Source organism: Nannospalax galili, unplaced genomic scaffold (genome assembly GCF_000622305.1).
Source record: "Nannospalax galili isolate Female #2095 unplaced genomic scaffold, S.galili_v1.0 scaffold63, whole genome shotgun sequence".
NCBI lineage: Eukaryota > Metazoa > Chordata > Mammalia > Rodentia > Spalacidae > Nannospalax > Nannospalax galili.
Window position 1 is genome coordinate 1,723,972 of NW_008355272.1, and position 26,904 is coordinate 1,750,875.

At 36.7% G+C, this 26,904-nt stretch overlaps 1 protein-coding gene across 8 annotated transcripts in view; it reads right to left on the bottom strand.

Annotated features, from left to right (window-relative positions):
• Akap13 (A-kinase anchoring protein 13) overlaps positions 1–26,904 on the bottom strand; it is a 370,808-nt gene that overhangs the window by 74,643 nt on the left and 269,261 nt on the right. For 5 of the 8 annotated variants that reach the window (XR_003846961.1, XM_029555682.1, XM_029555679.1 and 2 more), the window contains exons 11-16: positions 24,252–24,619; positions 19,772–19,825; positions 15,960–16,025; positions 14,070–14,265; positions 10,889–10,997; positions 1,146–1,188 (exon numbers count right to left, since the gene is read on the bottom strand). Coding sequence is in view for 7 of the 8 variants with exons in the window: in XM_029555682.1 (XP_029411542.1) it covers positions 1,146–1,188; positions 10,889–10,997; positions 14,070–14,265; positions 15,960–16,025; positions 19,772–19,825; positions 24,252–24,619 (836 nt within the window). In the remaining variant the exon portion in view is untranslated. The remainder of the gene's footprint in view (positions 1–1,145; positions 1,189–10,888; positions 10,998–14,069; positions 14,266–15,959; positions 16,026–19,771; positions 19,826–24,251; positions 24,620–26,904) is intronic. The other 3 variants (XM_029555684.1, XM_029555685.1, XM_029555683.1) reach the window with 2 other exon arrangements.

The window sequence follows — 26,904 nt, forward strand, 5'->3', positions numbered from 1 at the left end:
AAAAGAACCACCACCACCACATAAAAGCATACTGGGCACTTAAATACTTCATTATGTAGAAAAAGAATCCAATTTGTAATTCTTTGCTTGGGAATTTTACAAGTCATTTTAGAACCATAGCATAGAGCAACAGTGTTTTCCTTTTTGAGAGCTCAGGCACAAGCAGAATCCTAAGAGGATTGCTGCAACAGCTATACTTCTACATGTGATGTTTAAAAATCAGAGCAGTCCTTTTTTAAGAGAAAGGGGAACTGGTATAAAAACCGCTGCTCTACAAAAAGAAAAAGGTTAGGAAGTAATGTAAAAAGAAACACTCATTGAAAGGGTTGTGGATCACTGAATCACAACTGATGTCTTTGTGGTAAGCAGGGCAACTTAAAACATCTTCAGGGCAACAATGAGAACCCAGTTATGCCTACATTGTATTTAACTTCACAGGCATTAACAGAGAAATATAAATGAGTTAGTAGGCTGTCAGGTAAAGAATCAGTTCGGGTTGGGATGAAGTTCAATGGAAATGCAGAGTTACCTACCAAACATAAGACCCTGGGTTTGTTCCCCAACATCAGAAAAAAAGAAAATGGGAGGGGAGAGAAAAGACAGTATCATTTCTACTTGGACAGAGGTATATACCACATGTAGCCTTTCTTTCTGCAGTAGGGACAGAACTCAGAGCCTTATGCACGCTAAGGAAGTGTTCTGCCACTAAGCTATACCACTGATAACAGCTTTAAAGGTTAAAGAGACTAACAAGGTAGCAGCACTACACAAATTCACACATGCAACATACACATTGTATTTTGTGGTAAGAACAAAACAATGTATTTTGATTTATTTAAGAATGTAAATAAATTTGCTTATACATACAAGCAAAGTATGTATAAATTCATAATGTCAAATGTAAGTATACTTTTATATGAATAAATGCAAATAATTTTTGGATGAGGGCAACATAAAGAAAAAGAATATAAAACTATTGTGAATATTTAAAAAGATACAGTCTTCATTATAAAACAATTTCTACTTATTCCAACTTGTCATCCAAGGAAGTCAGAACCTAGTGAGCTCAAATTACTTAGTATATTTAGTTTGGATTATCCCCATTTCGTTTTGGGAAAAGAAATAAGAAAATAAATACACTGTACCTCTCCGTCAGATTAACATTGGTATTGTGGAAGGGCTGTGAATCTAGAAAACAAAAGTAGAGGAAAAGTTAGCACAAAAATTTGATTTTATTCTGATGACAGGCAAACTAAAATTTAGGTCACAGCTAAAAAGCAGGGAATCTTTGAAAGATACTGTATGGTTCCTCTTCCTTCAAACAGTTTAGGAGGAGGAGAAATCAAACTTGAAATCTTCAAATTAGAAATGGAAATAGGCAGCAACAGGGAGTGAATTTTGCAATAAAAAAGTATGTTTAATCCAGGATTTTGGTAACTTAAAACATTATTTTCTAATGCTTAAACAGGAAGTATATTTAGTTTTTGTTCTTATCAATGTTCAGTTTCCATAGGCGATCTTTCTGAGGTCACAGGAAGAACATAAAATAAGAAAGTGAATGTTTTTTTTTCCACTACTAATCCTGTCTACATAATTTCCATACTGAAAACCAAATATTATCTTCTAACATCCTGAGAATTCCTGGTAATGGATTAGTGAACAGGAAGTAACAAAGAGGTGCTGGCTTATGAAGTCCTGGTCCTGCCACTAGTATAAGACATCAGCAGATCAGGCCCGCATCTGTGAAATCTGGGAGAACCAGATTCTTAGATCTTTTTCAATGATGACAATAATAAAATGGAATGGGGCAGACAGAATCTTCCTTCTCCTGACAGAAATGGAACCAATCATAAGTGAGGTAGCAAGCAGAGAAAACAGGAGGGAACAATACAATTATTTTGACATGGAATATATTAATAAGGGGAAAAATAAGAAATACTATTAAAAAAGACAAGATACTACTGAGCATTTAGAAGAAAGCAAGCCTCAATCATAAAACGGAGAACGGCTTACAATTTTTAGTGTGATTAGTTACAGCTAATACTTAAATACTGTTATGATGTGAAAAAAATACATTCTTTCTTTGAGTTTAGTCTCAAGAATCATTGAGGTTACTACAAGTAAAACATGAGTTTATAGAGATTTGAAGATGCTCTACAGCCACGTTACTGGCATTTTAAACTCTCTTAACCTCAAATTTGTTCTAGGTTCTGAAAAGAAATGCAGAAGTGTAGTCATTACTAAGTAACTTAAATAGTCTACTGTTTGGATTGAAAAAAAAAAAAAAACAACAAAAATCAAGAGAGTGACTTAAAATAATGGCTTTAAAACGGTTTCTACCTAAGGGCCTTCAATGATATAAGCAGTATTAAGTTCTCCCAGGCTGCCAGGATTCTACTGAACATTTAATTCACTAAGTTACCATGCTAGTAAAATTAACAAAATAAAAGTCAAATTCATACTGCATAAAAATACCCAGCACAAAGCCTAGCCAAGGAAAAAGTACCAGTATATTTTTGTGGAAAAAATCAAAACTAAAGAACTATATGATCATATCTGCAAGAATCTATGACACCTAAAGTTTCCAATACTTTTTAATGCTAAAAAAGAATCTATTTCAGTTACCATGACCTCTTAGATGTGGTTCTGAAAAATGGATTAATTCACATGCCACTAAAATCAGTGCCTCTGAAATTCCTGAAGTGTACAGAGCATCTAAGAGTACAAAAGAGCACCAGCCTTTTCCACTACAAAATTACAAACAGAAGAAAATCACCTTGTCATTAGCCCATAAAATATTACTGCAAGGGGCACCCTATCTCAAAGAGGTCATGGTGGTGCATACCTTTAAGCCCAGGGCTTGGGAGGCAGAGGCAGGTGAACTGCTATGAGATCGAGGCTAGCCTGGTCTACATACCAAGTTCCAGGCCAGCTGGGGCTACTAGGAGGCCCTGCCTGTCTCAAAAAATAAAACAAAATAAAAAATGTAATTACAGATAATTTCAATCAGATTTTTATTTTGAGATACAAAATAACATGCAGACCTATGATACTACAAACCCAAGAATTTTAGGCTACAACTATTGGACAGGCATGGTCTAAGTTTTTTTTTTGTTTTTTTTTTAATGTGCTCTATGGAACAATATTCTTTTTAAAAAATATTTTATTTATTATTTCAATTTTATGTGTATGAGTGTATCGCCTGCATGTAGGTAAATGCAACCATGTCATGCAATGACTGCGAAGGAAAGAAGAAGCCATCGGGTCCCCTGGAACTGGAGTTATGGACAGTTGTTAGCTACCATGTGGGTTCTGGGGTTCGAATGCAGGTCTTCTGCAAGAAAACCAGTGTTCTTAACCGCTAAGCCATCTCTCCAGCCCTGAAACAATATTCTTATGAAACATAGATGATCTTACACATTATTATGGCTTCCAAATTAGTAAGTTTGGGAAGCACAGTATATCACACACTGCCTTGGAACTTCACAGTGTATCACATTAGTATTTTAAAGCTGCTTACTGTCTCCAAGCTCCCTAGAGTATTTGACTAACCCCTTCCACCATTATTCTCACTCGTGTTTTGAGTTAAGGAACACAGTTTGAGAAATGCTAGACAAAGATTCTTCTATACTTTTAGGATTCAATCATGTCAGATTAGCTGACATCAGTACGGTTCTGGGATTATAATTTGTTATTGGTGGTAAAGAATTACTACCGAGACTTTGGTTTGTTGCAGTAAACTATTTCCTATAGTACTATCAACGTTTTAGATCACGGAGATTTGAGAACTTCTGAACACTCAAAGTTCAAGTGGATTATTGCACTTTTCCTCCTATTACAATGGGTATAATGTAAGTATCTTATGGTACTTCTTTGTCAAATATCTTTCAATAGTGAAAAAATATGCTGAATGTCAATAAAGCTGCCATTTAAAATTAAACTGTTACTCTGCCAAAGGCACTTTCCATTAAAAAAATGCAAAATGGTAGTCACAATGTCACAGTAATACACACTGCTGTTACTTTGAGTCAGTGAGTGGAAGGGAATGAAGAGTGCACAATCATATGGATGTTTCAAATTCATAATATTAGTTATCTGAAACAATTCATTACTTTATAATAGAAATATTTTTCCACTAAAAATGCATCTACCAGAACTCTAGAAGTATCACAAAATTGAAGTCAAGGACTTCTGAGAAGATTTAACTCCTTTTTAAGTTGATTAAGAAGTCTGAGTCCTGGGCTGGAGAGATGGCTCAGTCCTTAAAAGCTCTGGCTGTTCTTGGGAGGACCCAGGTTTGATTCCCAGCACCCTCATGGTGGCTAACAACCATCCTAACTACAGTTCCAGGGGATTCAACACCCTATTCTGTCCCCTGAGGGCACTGCACAACATGGGTGTACTTAACGTACATGCAGGTAATACACTCATACATTAAAAAAAAAAAAGACTTGAGTCTTCCAAATGTTTTCCTAATAGGTATGTATTATCAAGAATCTATTAATATAAAGCCTGTAACTTACTGAAGGGAATGTGGCATACGATAAAAAGTTCCAAAAATAGAAAATATATAACTCTCACCCTCTTATCTATAGGATCTAATCTCAAAGTTTTTGTTTTTAAATTGCAGGAAAAGATTGAAAAAAAAAACTGGGAAACATTAGCTTTTAGATATTGATAACTAGTTATCTATCCCAGAACACAGAAAAAAAAAAAAAAAAGGATCATGGAAACGGAAACTGATGTTGTCAAACGGAAAGTTTTGTAAAATTAATACTCAGTACTTTGTACAAAATGGAATGAGAGGACATCAATTTCTTTGACTTTGAATTGTGTTCTAGAAAGATACCTTTTGTCCTGGAATCAGGTGGTCATCAAACCAATCAATGTTAGTAGTTACAGATGACAAAAAGTGCTTAATCAAAATCAATTTGCAAAGGCATGCATGAAGTCAAGTGATTTATAAAAGACAGCATGTAAGAGGATAAAAGTCCTCAAACAATTTAATTTTTTAGTAACAAACCTATAGCATTTTCAGAGCTGATCAGACCCTGAACAGCCACTAGACACCAGCTGTGCTTACTTACTATGCAACTCTTCCTCCTCATCACTGGAGTAAGAAGAGCCAAAAGAAAAGAGAGTTTTAGATTTAAGGAGGACTGGAGAAATGTTGATGGAGAAGGAGATTCGCCTTGCTGGCTGCGCCTGCTGCTGAGCTGAGAAGTAGGTTACAGAAAGATATTAGAGCATGCACAGATTATGCCAGGACAAAGTAAAAGGCACCCTCACCTCAAAGGGGGAGGGAATGTAATTGGCCTATGAGATTCCAGAAGGGCTATCTAAATTAACAATGTAATTTATTCATGTATTAATTTGTGAATATACATAATTCTAACAGTCTAAAAAAATCAGCTAACAATTATGTACTTAATTATGAAAATAAGTAAGCTATTTTTAATTGTCATAGCTTGAATTTTCTTTCTCAAAAGTATATAGAAAACATTCAGTAGTGATATTCCTCAAGGTTTTGTGTTTACCACTCTTCCCACCCATCCCAAATCTTACTCCACAGATGATATGTTCACAATATACTGGAGCCTCCTTTCTAATTTTTAAGGCAGAGCTTTCCTTTCAGGACTAGACTCATGTATCTCCCTGTTCACCTGTGGGTATACCCACATGCAGCTGAAACACAGCAAATATAGAAGCTAACACTTCTTTTCCTGTGGCCTTGCTCCTCCTCTATTTCTTCAGCAGTCAAGTAGTATCTAAGGCCTACCTAATTACTCGAAGTAGAGACCCGGGCATGATCTTGAATCCTTACAGCGTAACTCACTTGGGCCTCTTGATATTGTCTTCAGATCCCTCTGAACTTTAACTTCTCTTCTGAAGTCTCTATTTGGAACCATTCATCATGTGAATCCTACAAAAGCCTACAGACCCCCAAGATTTTCCTTCCCAACACCACTTCCATTCTGGTTGGTCTGAAATGTTGGATTCTACTGCCTTCAGAAAGAAGCCCTAATTCTTCAATTTAGATTTCCACATACTAAGTGACCCATCTAATTCCTAATTTCTTTTAGTCTAAACTTTGATATTCTTTTTAGTAAACTTTCTCTAATCCCTGAGGTCTAATACAAAACACTGAATATCTCTTTTGGTTGTGTTGTATTCTATTAGAGCCAACTTGTTCTTGTTTGTAAGTTGTAAATATAGTCAGGAAAGAAACCCTATCAGTAAGTTCACCATCTCCTACCATTGTCTAGTTTGGTACACAGTAAAGAGTAGGCACCCAAATATGAAAGCTATTCGGCATCACAGAGAAATGCTAAGCAACGTTAGGCTGTCTATTGTCTCTAGCCACTGCAAATAGTTGCAATAAAAAAATATCAGCACAAATATATGTTATCTGTCAGTGAAGGTCTTGCCTAAATATAAAAGTGTTACTATAATTTGTGTTCTACGATATGTATAATTATGATGTATATTTTGGAAATGAAATAGAGCTACCTTATGATCTAGAATCTAAGAATATCCCACTTATGTTAAATAATTTGGGAATCACAAGGAAAATTCTTATTACATGACTATCTAAACAGAATCCCTACCACATTTGGAAATCTTCAATGTATGAAAAGCTCTGGTAAACACAGTGACTCAGTTTTTTGGGTATGTAAAGTACATACATATTTATCTACTATATACAAAGAATATATATGTATATTTTTATATAATTAAAAGATCATCACAGTCTATTTACCTAAATTTTTGTCCTTTCTAATAACATGTTTGTCAAAGCTACCTTCTCCCAACATAATGTTGTTAATAACATACACATTGCTCATGTGATAAGAGGCATTTTTATATATGTACCAAATGATTGCTTATTTTGATTTCCAGGTTGCATATATATTATATGTCCTCACCTCATAATCTTAGTTCATCTTGTATGTGTAGGAATATATATTACTTATATTTAATGATCTCACATCTACAATACACGAATAATATATTCCAGGTGAAAAATTGTTTCACAGTATACTGGAATTTAAGTCTTTATCAGATAAGACCCCGAGGGGCAATGTTCTTGTTTCTGTAACAACTGCTTAAATTCTGGTCAGAAAAGAAAGAGGCTTTGGAGCTACTTGGGATCACCAAGAACTATAGCACTCCATAAGTGGTCATTACACAACAGGATATATGCTAATGACTTTAAATAAATTTACATTTAAGTCATACCATATTATTCCTACTTAACAGGCAAAGCGATTGAGGCAAAGGGTTTCAGGTTTCAAGTCATACCACCATTATGTGTTCTTATGTAATCAGCTAAAATATTTTAAGAAAAATTAGTTGGCAACTGGGTGAGAGGGTGCAAGTCCATAATCCTAGAACTTGGAAGATGGAGCAGGAAGATCAAGAGTTCCAGTTCATCCTCAGCTACATAAAGAGTTCAAGGTCAGCTAGGAAGACTGTGGTGTTGATCTTGTCAACTTGACTAGATTTAGAATCCCCAGGAAATTGCTGTGGTACACCTTTGGGAGTGTCTGAAGCTTACCCGAGAGACAGACTTAAAGTGAATAAAGGCAGCACCATCCCCTGGGCTGAGGTACAAGATCAAACAAAAGGGGAAAAGGTAGAAATCTAGCAAAGCATCAGCATTCTCTTTCCCTCTGCTTCCTGTCTACCATGAAGAAACTCTCCTATGCCAAAAGCTACAATGTTTGGCCCAAGTGAACGGGGCCAAATTACCGTGGATTGAGGCCTCTGAAACTACGAGCCAAAATAAATTAAACAAAAAAGTTGAGGGGGGGGGGTGTGTTATCAGATATTTGGTTCCAACGATGAGAAAAGTAGATAGATGAATAATGGAGAGCCCCTGCCACCTCCTGTCTCCTAGGCAGCCTAGGGTAGCCCAGGTTATCCTGAGTACTGAGATTACAGACCTTTGCCACCATGACTGGCTTTCATGAAGACTACTTAAGAAATCTAGAACTGGAGATCAGAGTCTAAAGGAGTTTATGAAACATTCAATTATCCCAATGCTCATGGCATACCATGTGGACTCTAGCCCAAGCACTGATCATATCTTAACACTTAAAATTTTTAGTGTTTCCAAAAAGACTTATCATGTTTTTAGAAATAATAAGAAATATGGTGAGAAATAAACAAGTTATGTATGAGAAAGGCAAAGGGGGAAATAGTGAACTGTCATTAATATTTCAACTATAATATATACAAACTAAGAGAAGTATGTGGGGCTGGTTACTCAAACTTGTATCAAATGTTCACTATAAATCAGAATGGGGATATTCCATGCTGGTGAAAGGATTAAGTTCTCACTTGAAGATAGATCTATCCCTAAATTTTTTTCTTGCAGTGCAGGGGATTGAACCTCATGCATGATATCAAGAGCTGAACTTTACTGCTGAGATATAGGCCTAATCCCCCATTAAAAAAAAAAAAAGTGTTATGAGGGGCTGGAGAGATGGCTCAGCAGTTAAGAACACTGACTGTTCTTGCAGAAGACCCAGGTTCGAATCCCAGCACCCACATGGCAGCTAAAAACTGTCTGTTCCAGGGGATCTGACAGCCTCTTCTGCCCTCCGTGGGCACTGCACAACATGGGTGCACTTACCTACATGCAGGCAATACACACATACACATAAAATAAAAAAAATTTTTTTTAAAGTGCTACCTACATGTGTGCGTGTGTGTGTTGCATGCCCATCTGTGTATGAGCTGGAGTGTGAGTACATGCAAAGAAGCCAGAACAGGGAGTTGGGCATTTTCCTCTATCATTCTCTGCCTTATTGCTTTGAGGCAGGGTTTCTCCCTGAACATGAAGCTCGTTTCTTCGCTAGGCTGGCATGCAAAGACCAGTGCTCATGTCTCAACAACCCATCCTCTAGGGTCACAGAAGATTATGAGACCATGCCTAGCTTATTATATGGATGCTGGTCCAAATTCAGGTTCTCATGGTTGAGCAGCAAGTGCTCTTAACCTCCGAGCCATCTCTCTAGCCCAGGGCAAGCACTACTCCTGCAAGTAGTCTGCTCAATTTCAGGTCTTCTCAGTAAGCTGAGAAATTTCCTACCAAAAGGAAGAAAGCTGAATGTGCCAGAACCTCTAGGACATGATTTTTGGGGAGTTAGCCACATTATTTATATTTTTTTGAGTAAAAACTAAAAATGGTAAAAAATAAATGAAAAAAACCTTATTCTATGATTGAAAAATAATGAAGTGTCTCATACACAAGAGACTGTGTCATATAACACTGGAAAATGATCTCTCTATGGGATGCATTCTCTTGGAATCACCTCTGCCACCATGGGATCTCCATTGTGCCGCAACACTTGCTGGTTCTGGACGGAGGGTATACAGAAACAATTTGCCTTACTTGGGTGCTCTGCTTTCCTTTTTCTGGGTTATGGGCTCCAGCACTCTGGCTCATCAAATCCACTACAACTCTTCAGTTATTATTTCCATTCTATACCAGCAATACTTCTCAACCTAAGCTAAATTTAAAACTCAAAGAAAAACAAACAGAAGAGCTATTTTGTGAGATTTTATCTGTATCTCTGAGAACACATCATCATTAAGTACAAATTTGTACTTGAAATGCTAATCAAATGAAAAGTAAGACAAATTTAAGAGACTCATCCTTTACATTAACATTCGCTGGACCTACAATCAGCCAGGAAGTGAGAAAGAATAAATGATTTAATGCATGGCAGCTACTTTACTCTACAGTTCTTTTGAGTTAAACTTTAAAGTGACACTGAAGAAATACCACAGATACTAGGCATGTGTTCATTTTTTGCCTGTTTTTAGAATACCTGGTCTTATAGCAAAGAGCATGCGTATTGCTCCCTCTCGCATTTGATCTCTGTATCATGATCTCATATTGTGGTTCCTCACTAAAACAAAAAATCCATTTTAAAACTGAGGTTTCTTAAGGAACAAGTTAGCACCAAACATTTACACAATTAATGTCTTTAAACATCTTCTATTCATACATGCCTTGCATTTAGAGAGGTCCCATCTCTATATACCCTTAAAAGCCAATTTATCTGAGTAGGCACACAGTCTTAATAGTAATTTTCAGAATAGATACTTCTGGAAATTGCTTAAATAAAAATGTATTTCAACTCTTGTCTCCTGAGCTTGACAGTTTTGAAGTGCTCAGGCCTGTGATGTTGCTAGGTTTTCCTCTGCGAGTAATTGAGAGACAAACATCAATAGAGAAATATTTGCAGATTTAAGTAGCCTGAGACATGACGACTCATTCCAACATCTGCTCCTGGATAGGATCTTAGGCACAGGAAGAAGTGAGGTCTATATTAGATCAATTTGATCAATATTAATTTCTTGATTCACATAACTATATTATGTTAATATAAGACAGATTATCTTTGCTTTTAAGAAATGTATACTGAACTATTTAGAGGTAAAGGAATATTGAGTATCTATAACCTACTCTCAGGTTAAGGGTAGTGATAAGGGGAGTGAGCAGGCAAAATAAGAATTACAGTAACGTTTGGAGATCCAAATGAAGAATACATAAACATTTTTATACTATTTTTGCAACATATTTTTCCAGTTCAGAGTCATTTGTACCCATTTTTAATCTTAAATTATTTCAAAAAAGCTTTTAAAATTTTGTCACATTTATAATCAAGAATAATGAATGTATTAAGGAGATTTTTAGTTAGCAAAAGGAGAAAGAGCTGAAAGCTGACCTCTTCATTACCATTTCTGTTTCAGTACTAAGTCCTTTATTCAAAAAACGAAGGGGACAAATTTTGGAAGTTAATAAGACTCTAAAGAAGAAAAATGATAGGAAAGTGTTTAAGATATATTTAAGTTCTTAAGGTAGTATACTCACTGTCCAATCCAGGATGGCTGATTGTCATTAATGAGATGGATTTTGTCAATGGAGAAGAAATGGCTGATGTACAGTAATTAAATCCCTGTTGTTTAGAGCGATGATATGTCTATGAAGTAAAAATGTGAAGAATGGTTCTAAGTACAAATATTTACAGATAAGCATAAAATTTACACTATCACTCAACCAATGAAGGAAGACTGGAATCTAGTTTGCCTCTGCCATATACCAGTCACTCAACTTCTATTGAAAAGTTACTCAGCTTTTTGTGGGTTTTAGTTTTTCATTTGAAACAGAGATAAAGTACTCACTCATACTGGTTTTACATCACTTAAAAGTATTTAACAATGTTTTCAAATTTAGTAATTGCTTAATAAAGTCTGTTGGACATGTAATCTCTTAAAAATAATTTAATTGTAAGTAACAGACTATCCAGGGTACCAACTCTTCGAAAAAAATCAACATCGTCATAGAGAAATAGTAGGATATACTGTTAAGAGTCTGATGCAGGTAGAAAGTATTTCAAGAGCATTAGCAAAACAGTAGCACATCTGTAAAGGAGGATAAATTTTTCAGTTCCTCCTCGATTTTACATCAACACAAGAATAACTGTAATTTAGTAACTTAACTTTCTCAGCATAGTTACTGGTAATTTGGTAATTTAAATCCACATGAGTTTTAATACCATATAACCAAAACAAATGCTGAAACTCCCGTTAAACATCCCTGAAAAAAATCATTGCCACCTCTGGCAAAAAGGGGCTCCTCCCCTCCTTTGTTTTAAGAGAGTTCATTTGATATTATCATTGGTCCTTTCACCTCACAGGATGAAATCTGTCTCTTTATGCCTCAAACTTGTTGGAAGAGAAGCAATGAAAATCTACTCCTAGCATGCACTAACTCAGCTGGGCCAAAGATTTCTGATTACTTAGTGCTTGTTTCATGTGTAACCATGGAATCTGAGGCAAACAGTTGCTATGTTTCAAATACAACTGTGAGGTCTGAAAAAATGACCTCAGAGCAGACTTTCAACAGGAAGTTGGCTGCAGGCAACTTGTCTAGATCAGACAGATATATGCAGCACAAACACCCACTCTGAGGTTGTATATAAGATGAAATATGGGTAAGGAAAGAGTTCCCAGAAAGTTATGCATAGTACAGCACTGTAACATTGATATATACCTAGAAATGTGATTTTATCTAGAAAGATTAAATCAGAAAGATATTAGTAGTAAATAATACTTACTAAAAGAGAGGGTCGCCTGACAAATTTCTGGAAATATCAGTCTCAGAAAAGGTCTCACACAAATATTATTAAGAAAATTAAAGATTCTCATTACAACTTGTCTACTTTAAAGTCAGAGAAAGAAGTAGTGAGACCAGCAGCCAGGATTCTGAGTTTAACTAATCATTATGTGTCATTAGACAACTCATTTATAGGGGCCTGAAGCTCTCACACTTAAGTACTTGAGAGGAACCTAAAGGGATTCCCTGGTACCAAGTCTATAATTCTATTCACAAACTTATAATTTTATCTATTTCTAAAGAATTCTATATGCTTCTTGAAATGCAATTTACTTTCGAGAGTTTTTTTATAGGTTTAATTTACCCTTACTAAAGCTGTATTCAGTAGCTAGCTACCTAAAAACCGGTTCTGGTTCTTTTTTTAAAAAAATCTGTTCCCATTAGGCTGAATAAACACTCAATAGGTCCTCCCACCCCATTTTTGGTTCAGCACAGTGTGACACTGTGTAGCCAGCCTAGCATGGAACTCACAATCTTACTGCCTTTACCTTCAAGTGCTAGGATTACCAGATGTGCACAATCACAAACAGATTGTGTAACTTTTTCTAATGTTGTAAGACAAGCAGAATTTTTTTTTAATGTGGCAAAGTTCCTTGGGACATTCAATTTTCATTTTCATTAAGCTTAATGTCTTTTAGGCCAAGAGCATAAATGATTTATTAACTCTGATAATTGCTTAGTGCCACATTTTTATTTGGTTATGTCACTGGCGTGTAATATACTACAAGAAAGAAATTGTATACAAAACCCAACCATCAAATCTTTGTTTCAATAGAAATGCACCACTGGATTTCTATCCAAACTCCAAAATCACCTATTCAATAATAAGTGTTTTACTCTTCTGTTAAATAAAAAAAGTTTCATTTGGAGGAACTTTAAGTTACCTCAAAATCCTTCTAGGAATTAATTCAAAGTCAGGAAGAAATATCAGTCTTACATACCTCCCAAAAGGAAGATTGGTAAGGCTGCTACAAAAGCATGCAATTCAAACTCAATGCAAAACTACCTCAGGGATTAGTAAAGCTGGTAAGTGATAGTGGGAGGCCAGAAAAGATGAGAACTAAGAAAAAGCCACTTCAATTGACTGGCAAGGCAGGTAAACCATTAAGACAAGAGTTTCAAGAGAGTGGTAGCAGTGAAAACTAAGAAAGGATGAGGAAGTGAGAAAGGGAGGGCAACAGAGGGTGGATGTTCTCTACAGAACCACAGCAGGGAAAGCAGAGAGCACTGGGCTGACAATACAGATCAGTGGCAGAGCTCTGGCCTCTACCCATGAAACCCAAGGTACAGTAGCAATAAAGAAGGCGGGGTTGGGGGAGAAAAGGAAAAAGGGAGCAAAGGGAATCAACAGTCATCTCCTGGATAGTATAGGTAAGACAAAGTGTATGTCTTTTCTAGGAAAGACAACCTAGGGATGTGTTTACAAATTGAAAATTTAATAATGATATGTAATATACTTCAAGGCTCAATTTATTACTGAGCTGGTAAAAGAACACTATAGAGAAGATAAATGAAAACATATGTCCTGGATAATTTACCAATTCTAAAATGTTTACTTTGATGGAATATTTAAATCTGTGCAGATTAAAGGTATTTTGAATCACATTTAATGGTAAAAATGCACTGGTGCAATGGCACACACCTATAGTCCTAGCACTTGAGAGGCAGATCTCTGTGAGTTCAAGGCCAGCCTGGGCTATATAGTGAGGATCTTTCAAGCAAACCAAAAACTCACATTGGTGCTACATTTGAACACATTATTTAATAGGTAAGTAATCATAGTTCTAGCTTTATAACTAATAAAACCCTTGTCTTCTATGTTCCTAATATGGGATCGTATTGGGGAAATATCCCGCCTATATACCTATTACCTTACCTGTTGACCAAACATCCTATGACACTGTCTCCGTTCTGACTCCAGATGCTCTTCTGATAGTGACACTAAAGAGTCTCTCCGTTCCTTACTACTGAAAGGATGTCTAAGATCTTTGGAGTTTGTAGAGTTCACGTCTAGAGATGAGGATGGCTTGTTTCCAACACCAGCTCCTCCTGTCAAGCCTTCCAGGCTGAAACTGAATATAGCACAAAAGTTCATTTACTCTATTGTAGGTCTCAGAATGGAAGAAGATACAAAATCCCTCCTTCTTGTATATTTCTTCTGAATCTCCTAGCCTAGGGGCACAGATCAAATGAGTACCACTTACCTTTCCCCCAGTGTCTTGGATGCTGAGAAAGACCACTGGGCACACATTCCATACCTCATTCAACTTACCTAAATGAACAAACTAAGGTTATTTTCTTGTTTTGTTTTTTTTTTTCCAATATGCCTTATGGACAGACCGTATTTGTCTTTCCTTTTATATACGTATGTGTTTTTCATTGATGTAATATACTTAATGTTGCAGACTCTAAAACTCAGTTAATGCCAAATGTCACAAAGTATGAGCATAAGTAGGTTTGAGGAAGCAAAGTGGGTGACTTGCCTGTGTGTTCAAAATGTGGACCTTTATAGCTTTAAGGTCAACTGTGCTCTGGCTGACTCTGACAACTTTCCAGGTAAACTTCCACCCAGGAAACTCTATTGTCACTCATGAACATTACCATTTGTGTACATCTAGCCAGATAGTGTCTGCAAACAGGTGTAGTGAGAATAATCAGCTGTAGATAGGCACACAAAGTACTAGAATACAAATGCTGAAAATCTATAGAATCTAAGAGTTGAATTTGTTGTTTGGATCTGAGCAAAAGGAAAAGCAAACAAGGTTTGAGATTTTAAAACGGAGTCCTGGGATAAAGATTTTGTTATTTTCTGTAAGAGGCTAACTGTCTATCCTCCTTGGAGTTGCTAACTACAATAATTCACCCACCTGTTATATCTACAGCAAGAACTCCCTGAAAACAAGATCTTAAAAGACAGTTGTAGCTGATTGTGTTCTCAGTTAACCAGCTAGTACTACATTTGGGTACAGTAAGTAGAGCTATGTAGTTATTTCTGTTCTGGGAAAACTGTACAGTTAATTGCTACAATTAAGTTCATGTATGCCAGCCCAGCAGGGCTATTTTTTTCTTCACAGATTACGTATGAACTGAAACCATATGTCTCTATTTTCTCCAGTGGATAAACTAAACAGATTTCTTTTCCTTATTTCAATATGACAACAGAAATCATGACTAAGTACAGCTAAATGTCTATAAAACTCATTTTCAATACCAGGTAGAAGAGGAGGATTTAAACTAAGTAAAGAAATATAGCTTTCTATTGTCAATTATCTGAAAAGCCTGAAAAAAAACAGATCTATGCTTACCACAAACCTTAATCCTGAAAATGTTTTAATAATTAAATCTTGCTGCTTAACCAAAAGATGAATATGAAATGATGAGGAATTGAATTCAGAGCCTAAAGACCATGGTGAGATCTGAAAGCATAATAAAAACCAGGGTATTTATTAGCTGCCTTGCTTTTCTCATTGCTTTCCTAAGACCCTGGGAATTTGGAAAGACCAATAGAAAGACAGTCTGTTATAGCACAGGTAAGTCAAGTCCATGAAGGAAACACAGTAATCCACTGTCACTGGAGACAAACATGATGCAGCACAGGGATTACTGTTCAGCTCCTACGTAACACTGCTGCTCACAGCAAAGGCAGCAGGATGCTATGCTCACAGACAACGCAGGCCAGCCACTCAGAAGCCAGTTCTTAGCCCACAGTTAGAAGTCACAATTTATGGTTCCCCATTTGGTGGCTGGACATGTAATAATACTGTACCTTCTTAAATTAAAGTCAGCATTCAGGGCAGCCGAGTATTGTACACCAGAGGGACACCAGCTCATACTGGAGATGACATCAAAAGCAGAAACAGAAATGGAGGGAGAAAAGGGGAAACAGTTTTGGTGTTACTCAGTTTAAAAAGAAAGGACACAGAGATAGACTTATGTAATCACCAAAAAAATTAGGAACATAACATTGAGAATTTAGAAAAAGATGAGAAAAAGAACCATAGAAATTTAACATTATTCAGTTGATGTCTGCTCAGACACTTGTTTTGAAACAGTCTATGTGAGCTCTTTATAGGATAACCACTCCAACCTGAAACCCAAGAATTTCTTCTACTAATCCCTTGGCAAAGAGCATAGACCACTCATGGTTTCCTCTGCAGAAATTCCCAGAGGTGTTCCAAATTCCACTGTGGAGGCAAAGTTCCTCTGTATCTACCACTGCTCCTACATCCCCTAAGGGCAGTTTACCTCTAGGCCTAAACTAAAAGCACTGCTGGCCTCACTGAGTCATCACTATTTTTTTATTTCATGTGTTTCAATCAAGGATCTAGATAGGCCAGGCAATTCATAAACCTGATATAATAGTCAACACTCATACTCATCTTTAAAAGCTACTCATTATGCTTTTCTGGTAAAAATAAGGCAAATATGAGAAAGGCCATTACTTTCTCTTGTAGTTTAACAATAATATACAGATTTCTTTTTTTCTTAGAGTTCTATGGTACTAAGATGAAAATGTATCATTTAAATTTTAACTCTGTACCCACTTTCCTAAGATTCAAAAAACATTCATTTGATAGTCTACTTCCTTACTGATCCCATCCAATACCACAAGGGAGAAAAATCTGGAGTTGGAAAGGCAAAGTAAATACATTAGGCTTAAAAACAAACAAACAACAACAAAAAAAACCAATTCAAATTAATAGAACCTGTAATCTAAAAAAATACTGCTATTTTTGTGGGTCTTGGAATTCTAAGTGATAAGCTTTTTGGGGGGGGCAGGGGGAAGAGAGAGAAATTGATTGAGATTGCTTGCTTGCTTCTGGACAATAATAAAAACACTGCTGCAAAAACAATCAGTCTCAATCTCCAAGACATCTAACAACTCTGGTAGGATGTGGGGGAAGAGAAGAAGAGACAAGGAAAACAGTAGGAGTTTCTCCACATCTCTTCTAAAGGGAAATCTTCAAAATATCATTTAAAAATAATCTGAATGGTATACAACATTTCAAATTTGATTAAAACAATAGCATAAAGCTGACAAGCAGAAACACACAGCTTGAGGCATCTCCTGTCTGGTAAGCAAGATTTGGCTAACTTTAAACTTTCTTGTGTGCGCAGAAGACATATTTTACAAAAACATTCATAAGGTTATGAATGTCTATTCTTTGAAATTATTAACTTAATTTTTAAACTTCCAATTTGGTACCTACATTACCAATTTCTTATTAAAACAGAATGTGATAAATCAGTAATTCAATACACACTGACAAATCATCATACTTAAAAACAATCCCATTTGCTAACTGGCATCTTTTTGTGAAGTATGTGCTGGAGTCCTTGCACATTTTTTTTAACTGAGACCTTACCGAGTTGGTAGAATTATTGACACATTCTGGATATAAGTACTTCAAAGGACATTATGAACTAAAAAGATTTAATCCAAATCTGTGATATACTTTTCATTTTATGGATGATGCATTTTTATTAGATTAATTTTTAAAAATATTTTATTTATTTTATGTGTATGAGTGTATTGCCTGCATGTATGTGAGTGCACCTGTGTCGTGCAATGCCACAGAGGTCAGAAGAGAGCTTCGGATTCCCCTGGAACTGGAGTTAAGGACAGTGCGTAGCTGCCATGTGGGTGATGGGAACTGAACCCGGGTCCTCTGCAAGGGCACTCAGTGCTCTTAACTGCTGAGCCATCTCTCCAGCCCCTAGATTAATTTTCAACATGCTCAAATACATCTATTTAAAACTGGGCGTGGTGGTACACACCTTTAATCCCAGCACTCAGGAGGCAGAGGCAGAGGCAGGCAGATCTCTGTGAGTTCAAGGCCAGCCTGGTCTACATAGTTCCAGGACAGCTGGAGCTACAGGGAGACCCTGTCTCAGAAAGAAAAGAAAAAAAAAAAAATCTCTTTGTAGATAATTATTAAGTATCTCAGAATATGATAATGATGTGGAAGATTGGGTAAGTAAGATGAAGGAGGACAAAAACAGAAACATGATGGCGTCATAGGAACCAGGAAACTGAAGATGGTTTAAGCTTTTCCTGGTTCCTTTCATAATTAAATAGTATTTAAAAAATAATTTATTTTTATTTCTTAATGTGTATGAATGTATTGCTTGCATGTATATAAATACACCCGTGTTGTGCAATGCCTAGAGGTATGAGGAGGGCATTGGATCCCCTGAAACTGGAGTTACGGATGGTTGTGGGCCACCATGTGGGTGTTGAGAAACAAATTCAGGTCCTCTGCAAGAGCAGGTAGTGCTCTTAACCGCTGAGTCATCTCTCTATCCCCAATTAAGTAGTTTTGAGATTCTTTAGCTTTGAAATTTAAGTCTATATTTTTTTTAAAACAATGTCCCTTTTTAATACTTGTTGGCACGTTTCAATTTTATAAACTTTTAAACTATGCATCATGTTCTTCCTATAAAATAATTTTCACCAAGAATAAAACTCTAACTTCAGTTATGACATTTGATGTCCCTAACGTGGGCTGTACTCTGCAAGCAACTTGCTATCCTTCACCATGTCATCAAGCACATACTTTCAGTAAGTTTATAATGCAGAGCTTTTACTTAGAGAACCCAGCAAATATATTTCCAAAGGTTTTACATTCTGTCTACTGAAAAGGACATTTAACTTGTTCCCCGTAAGAACAACCTAACTGATGTCATGATCATCTGAGGTTCATGAAAAATGTTAGAATTTAAGCTCAACTTTTCCCCTAAAAATAGAATTAAAGGATGTATACACTTGAAAATGAAGTAGGAAAATCAAAATTTGGCCTTCTTTCCTACAAAGCTTCTGCTAATAGATAAAAATCTTTGTAAATGTCCCTTTACATGGGAAATTATTAGGACTCGAACCATATTTTTTTTATTTCTAATTGTTTTCTATACAATGGAAGGAAAAAAGGTCAGTAATATTGCTCAACAATGAAATCAAACAGTATGTGAAAAACATGAAATAAATCAGCACTTTTTATATAGAAATAGCTTCTCAGCTTAAAAATATTAGCTTCAGTATTTTACTCGACAAATAATAACTCAAAAACAGGTATCAGCTCACAAGAACTTGCTTTCTGAAATGACTGTCAACAACGGAATGGGAACTCTAGGTGGCCTAGTAACTTTCATCATATTAAAGAATGTTGAAAGTATTTTAGAACCTGTGTGAGAGAACACATTCATATTTCTAGCTATTCTCTTTTTTTCTGGAGACAGAAGAAAAAATATCCTTGAAGGTCCATTAGTTAGGTAGAACCTGGAAAAAAATTTGAATTCTCCTAGAGAAAATCAATTCGGACCCTAGTATCAAAGCAACTGAGCCAGTAAGTAAGTGTGTGTATGTATTTTAAATTTAGGACTAGAAAAAGAAACTTTAAAGAAACTATTTCCCACAGGAAGGACATAAAGAGTTAAAAAGCACCTTTATTTCATTTGTCTGAATTAGTCTGAATGACTGTTTAAAAATATGTTGTCCAATCGTGGTAAGCAGAATGAGATGCTTGTTAGTAAATGCTCAGAGATGATATGGTTAGTTCATCAATTTAGTGAACTCTGTACCTTCTCCTATGAATGGGAGGTCTCCTGACAACATCCCCAAGAACTCGCATTGAACTGAAAATGAATGATGGGAGAGGTCAGTAATGTAGATGAACCACATGAGATACACAAATACATGAAACATACAGAGATCCCGTGGAAAGAGATACTCCTCAAAGACAAATAGCACAGGAGAGCAGAGACTCAAAGAATATAGAATGATCAAAATATCAGAACCCAACATGTCTGACAAAAGGCCCTCTAAGAAGGGCCACTTTATTCCTTCCCTACTCCAAGGAGTTAATCAGATGACAAGTTATGAAGATTAGTAAATTGAGTTCAATATTGTGTACCTGTATTAATTCAACTGTGAACCTAAAAATTTTATAGCCACTTTTGTAAGACATCTATCTTTGCTCTGGAAATTGTTATTGAGTATGTTAAAGCTGTAATGAAATGCTTCTTCTAAAAAAAAAAAAAAAAGTAACTGGATCAGGAGGGCATAGTGGTACACGCATTAATCTCAGTACTCCAGAGGCAGAAGCAAAGGCAGGCGGATCTCTTTGAGTTCCAGGATAGCTTGGTCTACATAGTAAGTTGCAGGCCACTTGGGGATACATAATGGGACTTTGTCTTTTAAGGGAGTAAATACATAAATATATATTAGATCAGAAAAAAAGTGCAATCAAAACTTTAGAAGAAGTTTCCTTCAGATTTTAAAATTTGAATTACATAATGTATAAGTAATACAATAGTTTTAACCATTAAAGTGACCATTAAAAACTAACTCATACTCCATTAGATTTCAAGGCATTAAAAGAATGTGATGCTAGATAATCCTTTACATTAAGTTCAAACACACAATTCTATGACATACAGGGTGAAAATACAAAGAGGGAACAGGGTTCAGTTTCAGATTCTAAGATCACCACGTAATTTTGGGCAAATCATTAAATTTGCATTTCAATTTCCTCATTCAAGCTACATGATCCATACATAAGAAGCTCTGAAATGAGTCATGACAAAGGTATCCATACCAAGTCATACAGAAAAATTATTTATGAATTAAACACTCATTCCTTGGTTTTTTTATCAGCTAAGACAAGGATGTCCTATCAAGTTTTCCTTGCTTCAGGGAGTAATTTCTGGCTGTAGGATTCATTCTCTATGCTGATGTTTAAAACGTTTTAAACAAGAAAAGCATGGGGCTGGAGACATGGCTCAGTGGTTAAAAGCATTTACTGCTCTTGCACAAGACCTGGGTTTGGGTCCCAGTGCCCATATCAGGCAGCTCACAAAGGCCTGTAAGTCCAGTTCCAGAGGAATCCAATGTCAATTTTTGGCATCTGTGGGAACCTGTATGCACATGGTACACATAAACTCATGCAAGCACACACAGACATAAATTTTAAAAAATCAATCTTTTGGGGCTGGAGAGATGGCTCAATGGTTAAGAGCACTGACTGCTCTTGCAGAGGATCCAGGTTCAATTCCCAGCACCCAAATGGCAGTTACGAACTGCCCTTAATTCCAGCTCCAAGGGAATCCGAAGCCCTCTTCTGACCTCCACCACATTGCACGACACGGGTGCACTCACATACATGCAGGCAATACACACATACACATAAAATAAAAATAATAAATAAAATATTTTTAAAAATCAATCTTTTAAAAATAAAAAAGAACAGCATTTATGAAACTGGGAAGGAAAATCTTTAGAAATTAGTTTTTACGTAACTTGGGATTTCAAATGTATAGACTGCAACACAGCAAGATAAAGAACACTGCTTATTTTTCAGACTACATTATGAAATAATATAGGATTACATAAAGGGCATTTGTCTAAAAGACCAGAAACCTAGATCTACTGAAAAGGATGTAAAGTACCTGTAGCGGCCTTCTTCTCTGTAACTATGGGAAAAATAACACCTGACTCATGAGAGAATTAAGAAACTATTTAAGATGATGTGTTATGAAAGGAATCTGAAAAGACTGACCATCTAGTAAAGAATAGAGTTTGAGGCTGAGGTTCATGAAGGCAGGGACTAATATTTTGTTTATTTCTGTGTCTCTCTAACCTAGGAAAGTACCTGACCTATAAAGAATGCTCAAAACACACTTGCTGATCAATTGAACAAAAGAAGCTGGTGGTGGTACATGTTTGTCTCCTGAGAGTGGGGATTAAAAACACCCGGATTTCCATGAGTTGGAGGCCAGCTAGGTCTACACAGTAAACTGCAAATCTGCCACCTGGGGTTGCATAGTGAGCATTTGTCTCAAAAATAAATAATAATAAAATAAAGGGAAATTTTTTAATTTTAATATTTTTTTAATGACAGGGCTGGAGAGATGGCTCTGCAGTTACAAGCAACAGCAGAGGACCTGGTTTTGGTTTCCAACATCTACATGGCAGCTACCAACTGTCTATAAGTCCAGATCCAGGAGATGCATTACCTTCTTCTGGCCTCCGAGAGCACCAGGCACACATGTGGTGTACATATATACATGCAAGCAAAAGCTCATCTATATTAAATAATAATTTGAAAAAGAATGAGGCTGGCATGGTGGTTGTGTGCCTTTAATCCCAGGAGGCAGAAGTGGGCAGATTTTTGTGAGATCAAGGCCAGTCTGGTCTATATAGCAAGTTCTAGGCTAGCTGGAGCTACAGGGAGACCCTGGCTCTAAAAAACAAAAACAAAAAACAAAACAAAAAACTATCACCATCACCACCACCAACAAAAAACGCCCACACAAACGAACAGCAAAAGAACTGTCAGTAACTAAGTGAGACAATCCCAGCAACTGAAAGACAGGAAGACTACTGTGAGTTCATGGCCATGCTAGATTACACAGAGTTCTATGCCAGCCAGAGATATATAGCAAGACCCTATCTCAAAAAACAGAAACAACAAAACAAAACAGTAACAATCAGCATCTTTGCTTACTTGCTAAGAAAGGTTCTCTTCATTAAGAAAGTAGCTCTGGAATAAGCACATCCTGATAACTCACCAGATGCACTTGTTCTTTAGCGTTAAAGGAACCTGTTTAAATTCAATTCAGAGGCCAGAAGCCAAAACTAACTTTTAAAAAAATATTTTATTTATTATTTTTATTTTATGTGTATCTGTGTATTGCCTGCATGTAGGTTAAGTGCACCCATGTCATGCAATTCCCACGGAGGACAGAAGAGGTTGTCGGATCCCCTGGAACTAGAGTTATGGACAGTTGTTAGCTGCCACGTGGGTGCTGGGATTCAAACCCAGATCTTCTGCAAGAACAGCCAGTGTTCTTAACCGCTGAGCTATCTTTCCAGCGCCAAAACTAACTTCTTAAAGGCTGCTGCCAAACTGAAAAACTAAAACCAGGTCATCCTTGTAAAAGTCCCCACAACTGTATGACACATGGGAAAAATGCCAACAATCTTATGGTACATCATGAGTTTTGTGCCCTCTTGAGAATTAAGACACTGATAGTTTAGACTTCATTAAATTTTCTGCATTAGAAATGAATGTCTTGGACTACCCTGGCCAACAACTCATGGAAAGTTTCTGGGGAAAGGGCAGTAGGCCCCAATCTCAGCCGAAGAACTACTGGCAGCTGATTATTGCTGAGTGAGGAAGAGTTAATCTTCTTTAAGGGAGTGATTCTGGACAGGCTGACTAGACCCCAGTGGATAAACTTGCACAGAGAGATGTCTAGGGACACTAACTTGACTCAACAGGCCCTAACATAAATGACAGAATGCATGAAATCCAGTGGGGGGCGGTTTGGAAAGGTGCTGATGGAGAAGGGGGCCTAATGATTAACATGTTGTGCATGAAAATTCAACAAAAAATATACAAAAAAAAAAAAAAAGAGAGAGAAAAGAAATGGGTGTCTTTAATTCTCAGGAAACACTGAACAACCTAGATATGTTATGATTTCATGTTTACTTAATTAAAAATTGGCAAAGCATTATTTCCTCCAGGATCTTAATTAATGAATTTCATTACTTAATCTGGCAAGAACAAGCATTATCATATTTATTGAATATTCACCATGACATTAATATTTTGCTAGCATTACAAATATATTGGTCTTTAATTCTCAGGAAACACTGAACAACCTAGATATGTTATGATTTCATGTTTACTTAATTAAAAATTGGCAAAGCATTATTTCCTCCAGGATCTTAATTAATGAATTTCATTACTTAATCTGGCAAGAACAAGCATTATCATATTTATTGAATATTCACCATGACATTAATATTTTGCTAGCATTACAAATATATTGAGAAGTAAATATTTTGCAGAGGAGAAGAAAATTAAAACTCAGAATGGTCAAGTTGCTGCCCAGGGTCAACTACCTGTAAGTTATAGAGCTGGAATCAGAACATACATCTGCTTGAGTTCTCTACCATGGTGTCTCCTAAAAATCTTTTACAATCATAATACTAAATCAGAAGTTTTTCAAAAGAAAGTAAACACTGAGATATGAAATATACAGGCTCCCATCTTACCTCCGCTGGTTCATTTCTCCATCACTGGCTGCATTCTTCCCGGGTCCCCAGCTGTGTCTCCGGAAAGGGGACAGAGAGCGCATGGAGCTCCGCAGGACTGAGCAATTGGCAGGCACTTCAGTGATGCTGTCCATCTCCTCCTCTTCCATCTCACCGGAAACAGCAGGCTCACTCTCAACCTCTCGAGTCTCAGGTCCCACCCCATGGCTATAGAAGCCATCAGAGCTCTGGTGATCCCTGGCCCTTTTTAACTTTGCAATCTGAGGCAGGGACACATTGCTTCCATGAGAAGAATGCCGATCCAGGGAAGCTGTGTCATCAGTTGAACTGGATCCTGTGTTATCACAGACCAGCTGCTCTTCCTCGGTCTGTAATGGAGAGAATACACACAGGGTTGAAATCAGCAGGACCAAGCAGATTGCCTCAGTTATTACAGACCAGACCAATGCTTCATTGAGTCATAACTATCTGACACAGACAATATTGATAGTTGATTTCTAGCAGATCCCAAACAAACAAGCAAAGAAACAAAAAACAGTGCTGCAGTTAGATTCTAAGCCCTTTGGCTTCCAATAAAGGAATGTTCTATGTCTGCATCAATTAGTTTACTAGAGGTACTGGACCAAAAAAAAAAAAAAAAAATCTCAGCTCTGTTCTTTCAGCTAATCATCAACTGAAATGAAGAGAATGATTAAGTCTCTGTGGTTTCTATTATATGAAACCCTAAACTCTTATCATATTAGGTTTTTAAAAGCTTTAACTGAAACAAAGCAGCCTCATGTTTACAATAAGACTACGTACATTTAATATTCCAGAATCAAGTATACAGTAGTTATTAAGTGCCCCTTTGAACAGTGTTTAATAGCTTATGGTTCCACCAAAAGTCTGCCACACACATAAATCAGAAGAAAGCTACTGTTTCTAGTTTTACTGAGAACTGGTTAAGTGTTACAAAGTCAAACCATACATAAAAGAATATTGATAATGAGTTTCTGAGTGGCAAGATTCCTTTCCTGGCCAGCATGTCAGGAAAGGGTGTAAGTCTTGTCCTAGTAGCTTAGCATGCATAATATGATGAGTGAAGAGAAGATGAACTCCATTTCATATTATACAAAAGGCCAAATTTTTTTTTTTTTTTATGGGGAGGGGGCCTCCCGGTAGCCGCAGCGGGGCTGGAACTTGCTATGTAGACCAGGCTGGCCTCTATCTCATAGAAATCCACCTGCCTCTGCCAGTGCTGTGACTAAAGGTGTGCAACACCACACCCAGCCTTCAAAGGGTTTTTTTTAAAAGCATCTAAGACAGCATGGTCACAGGCTCAGTTACAGAAGTGGGCACTGTCTTAGTTATCTTTATTTTGCCCTTATAGTGGATAAGGAGCAGGGAATAGAGAAAGGCATGCTGAATTTTTTTCTCATTTTCACAGTATATTCTTAGACATTTAGTTCAATGTTTTAATTAAGACTGATGGAAGGGTGACTGGAGAGATGGCTCAGCAGTTAAGAGCAGGGCCTCTCTTGCAGAGGACCCGAATTTGATTCTCAGCATCCCACATAGTGGGTAACAACCATCCATAACTCCAGTTCCAGGGAATCTGATGCCTTCTTCTGACCTCCATGGGCGCACTTACAAACATTCAGGCAATATAATCATACACATAAAAGTAAAAAAAAAGAAAGAAAGAAAAAGAAAGTTTTTAAAAAAATTTAAGAGTGTGAGATGAGTGGAGAAAAAAGGTCAGACTGGCCCAGATCATTTAATGGACTTTCCCACTTTGCAGTTAGCAGAGAATCCAGATTTTAACTCAGATCATTTCTACTTAAAACAGTCCTACTGTGTAACCTAAGTCAGCCTTTAAAAGCCCTGTTAAGAATAAAATCTTAAGGGGCTGGAGAGATGGCTCAGCAATTAAGAACACTGGCTGTTCTTGCAGAAGACCTGGGTTCAAATCCCAGCACCCACATGCCAGCTAACAACTGTCCATAACTCCAGTTCCAGGGAATCTGACAGCCTCTTTTGTCCTCCGCGGGCACTGCATGACACGGGTACGCTTACCTACATATAGGCAATACATACATACACATAAAAAAATAAAAATAATAAATAAAATATTAAAAAAAAGAATAAGATCTTAAAGTCAAAATCAGGAAAGTCCCTTCACTGGGTCAAGCTACAAAATAAAACTGCCTCACAAAGTAAATTCTAATGTGCAATAAGTTTTATTTTAAAATAAAATGATTGGTGGACATGATGGTGCATGCTTGTAATAAATCCTAGCACTTGTGGGGTAGAGGCAGGGTGAGGAGAAGTTTCAGGGCAACCTTGGCTAAAATACTAAAAAGCTTCAAAGAAAATAAAAGCTCAGAGTTACACAAGGTGTGGTGGTGCATGCCTTTAAACCCAGCCCTCAGGATCTCTGTGAGATCACGGCCAGCTTGATCCACATAGTAGCTTCCAGGTGGGCTAGGACTAGGGAAACCTTGTCAACAGCAATAATAACAAAAGTTGAGTTAACATTACTACTTGCCATGTGTTTTTACAAGTTAGCTATTGCCAGTATGGAAATGACTGACAGAGGATTAGGTACAATTTCACTTTGGTACCTTGCCTAAAAAGGACATTTCTTTTAAGATTAAAAAAATTCATATATGTA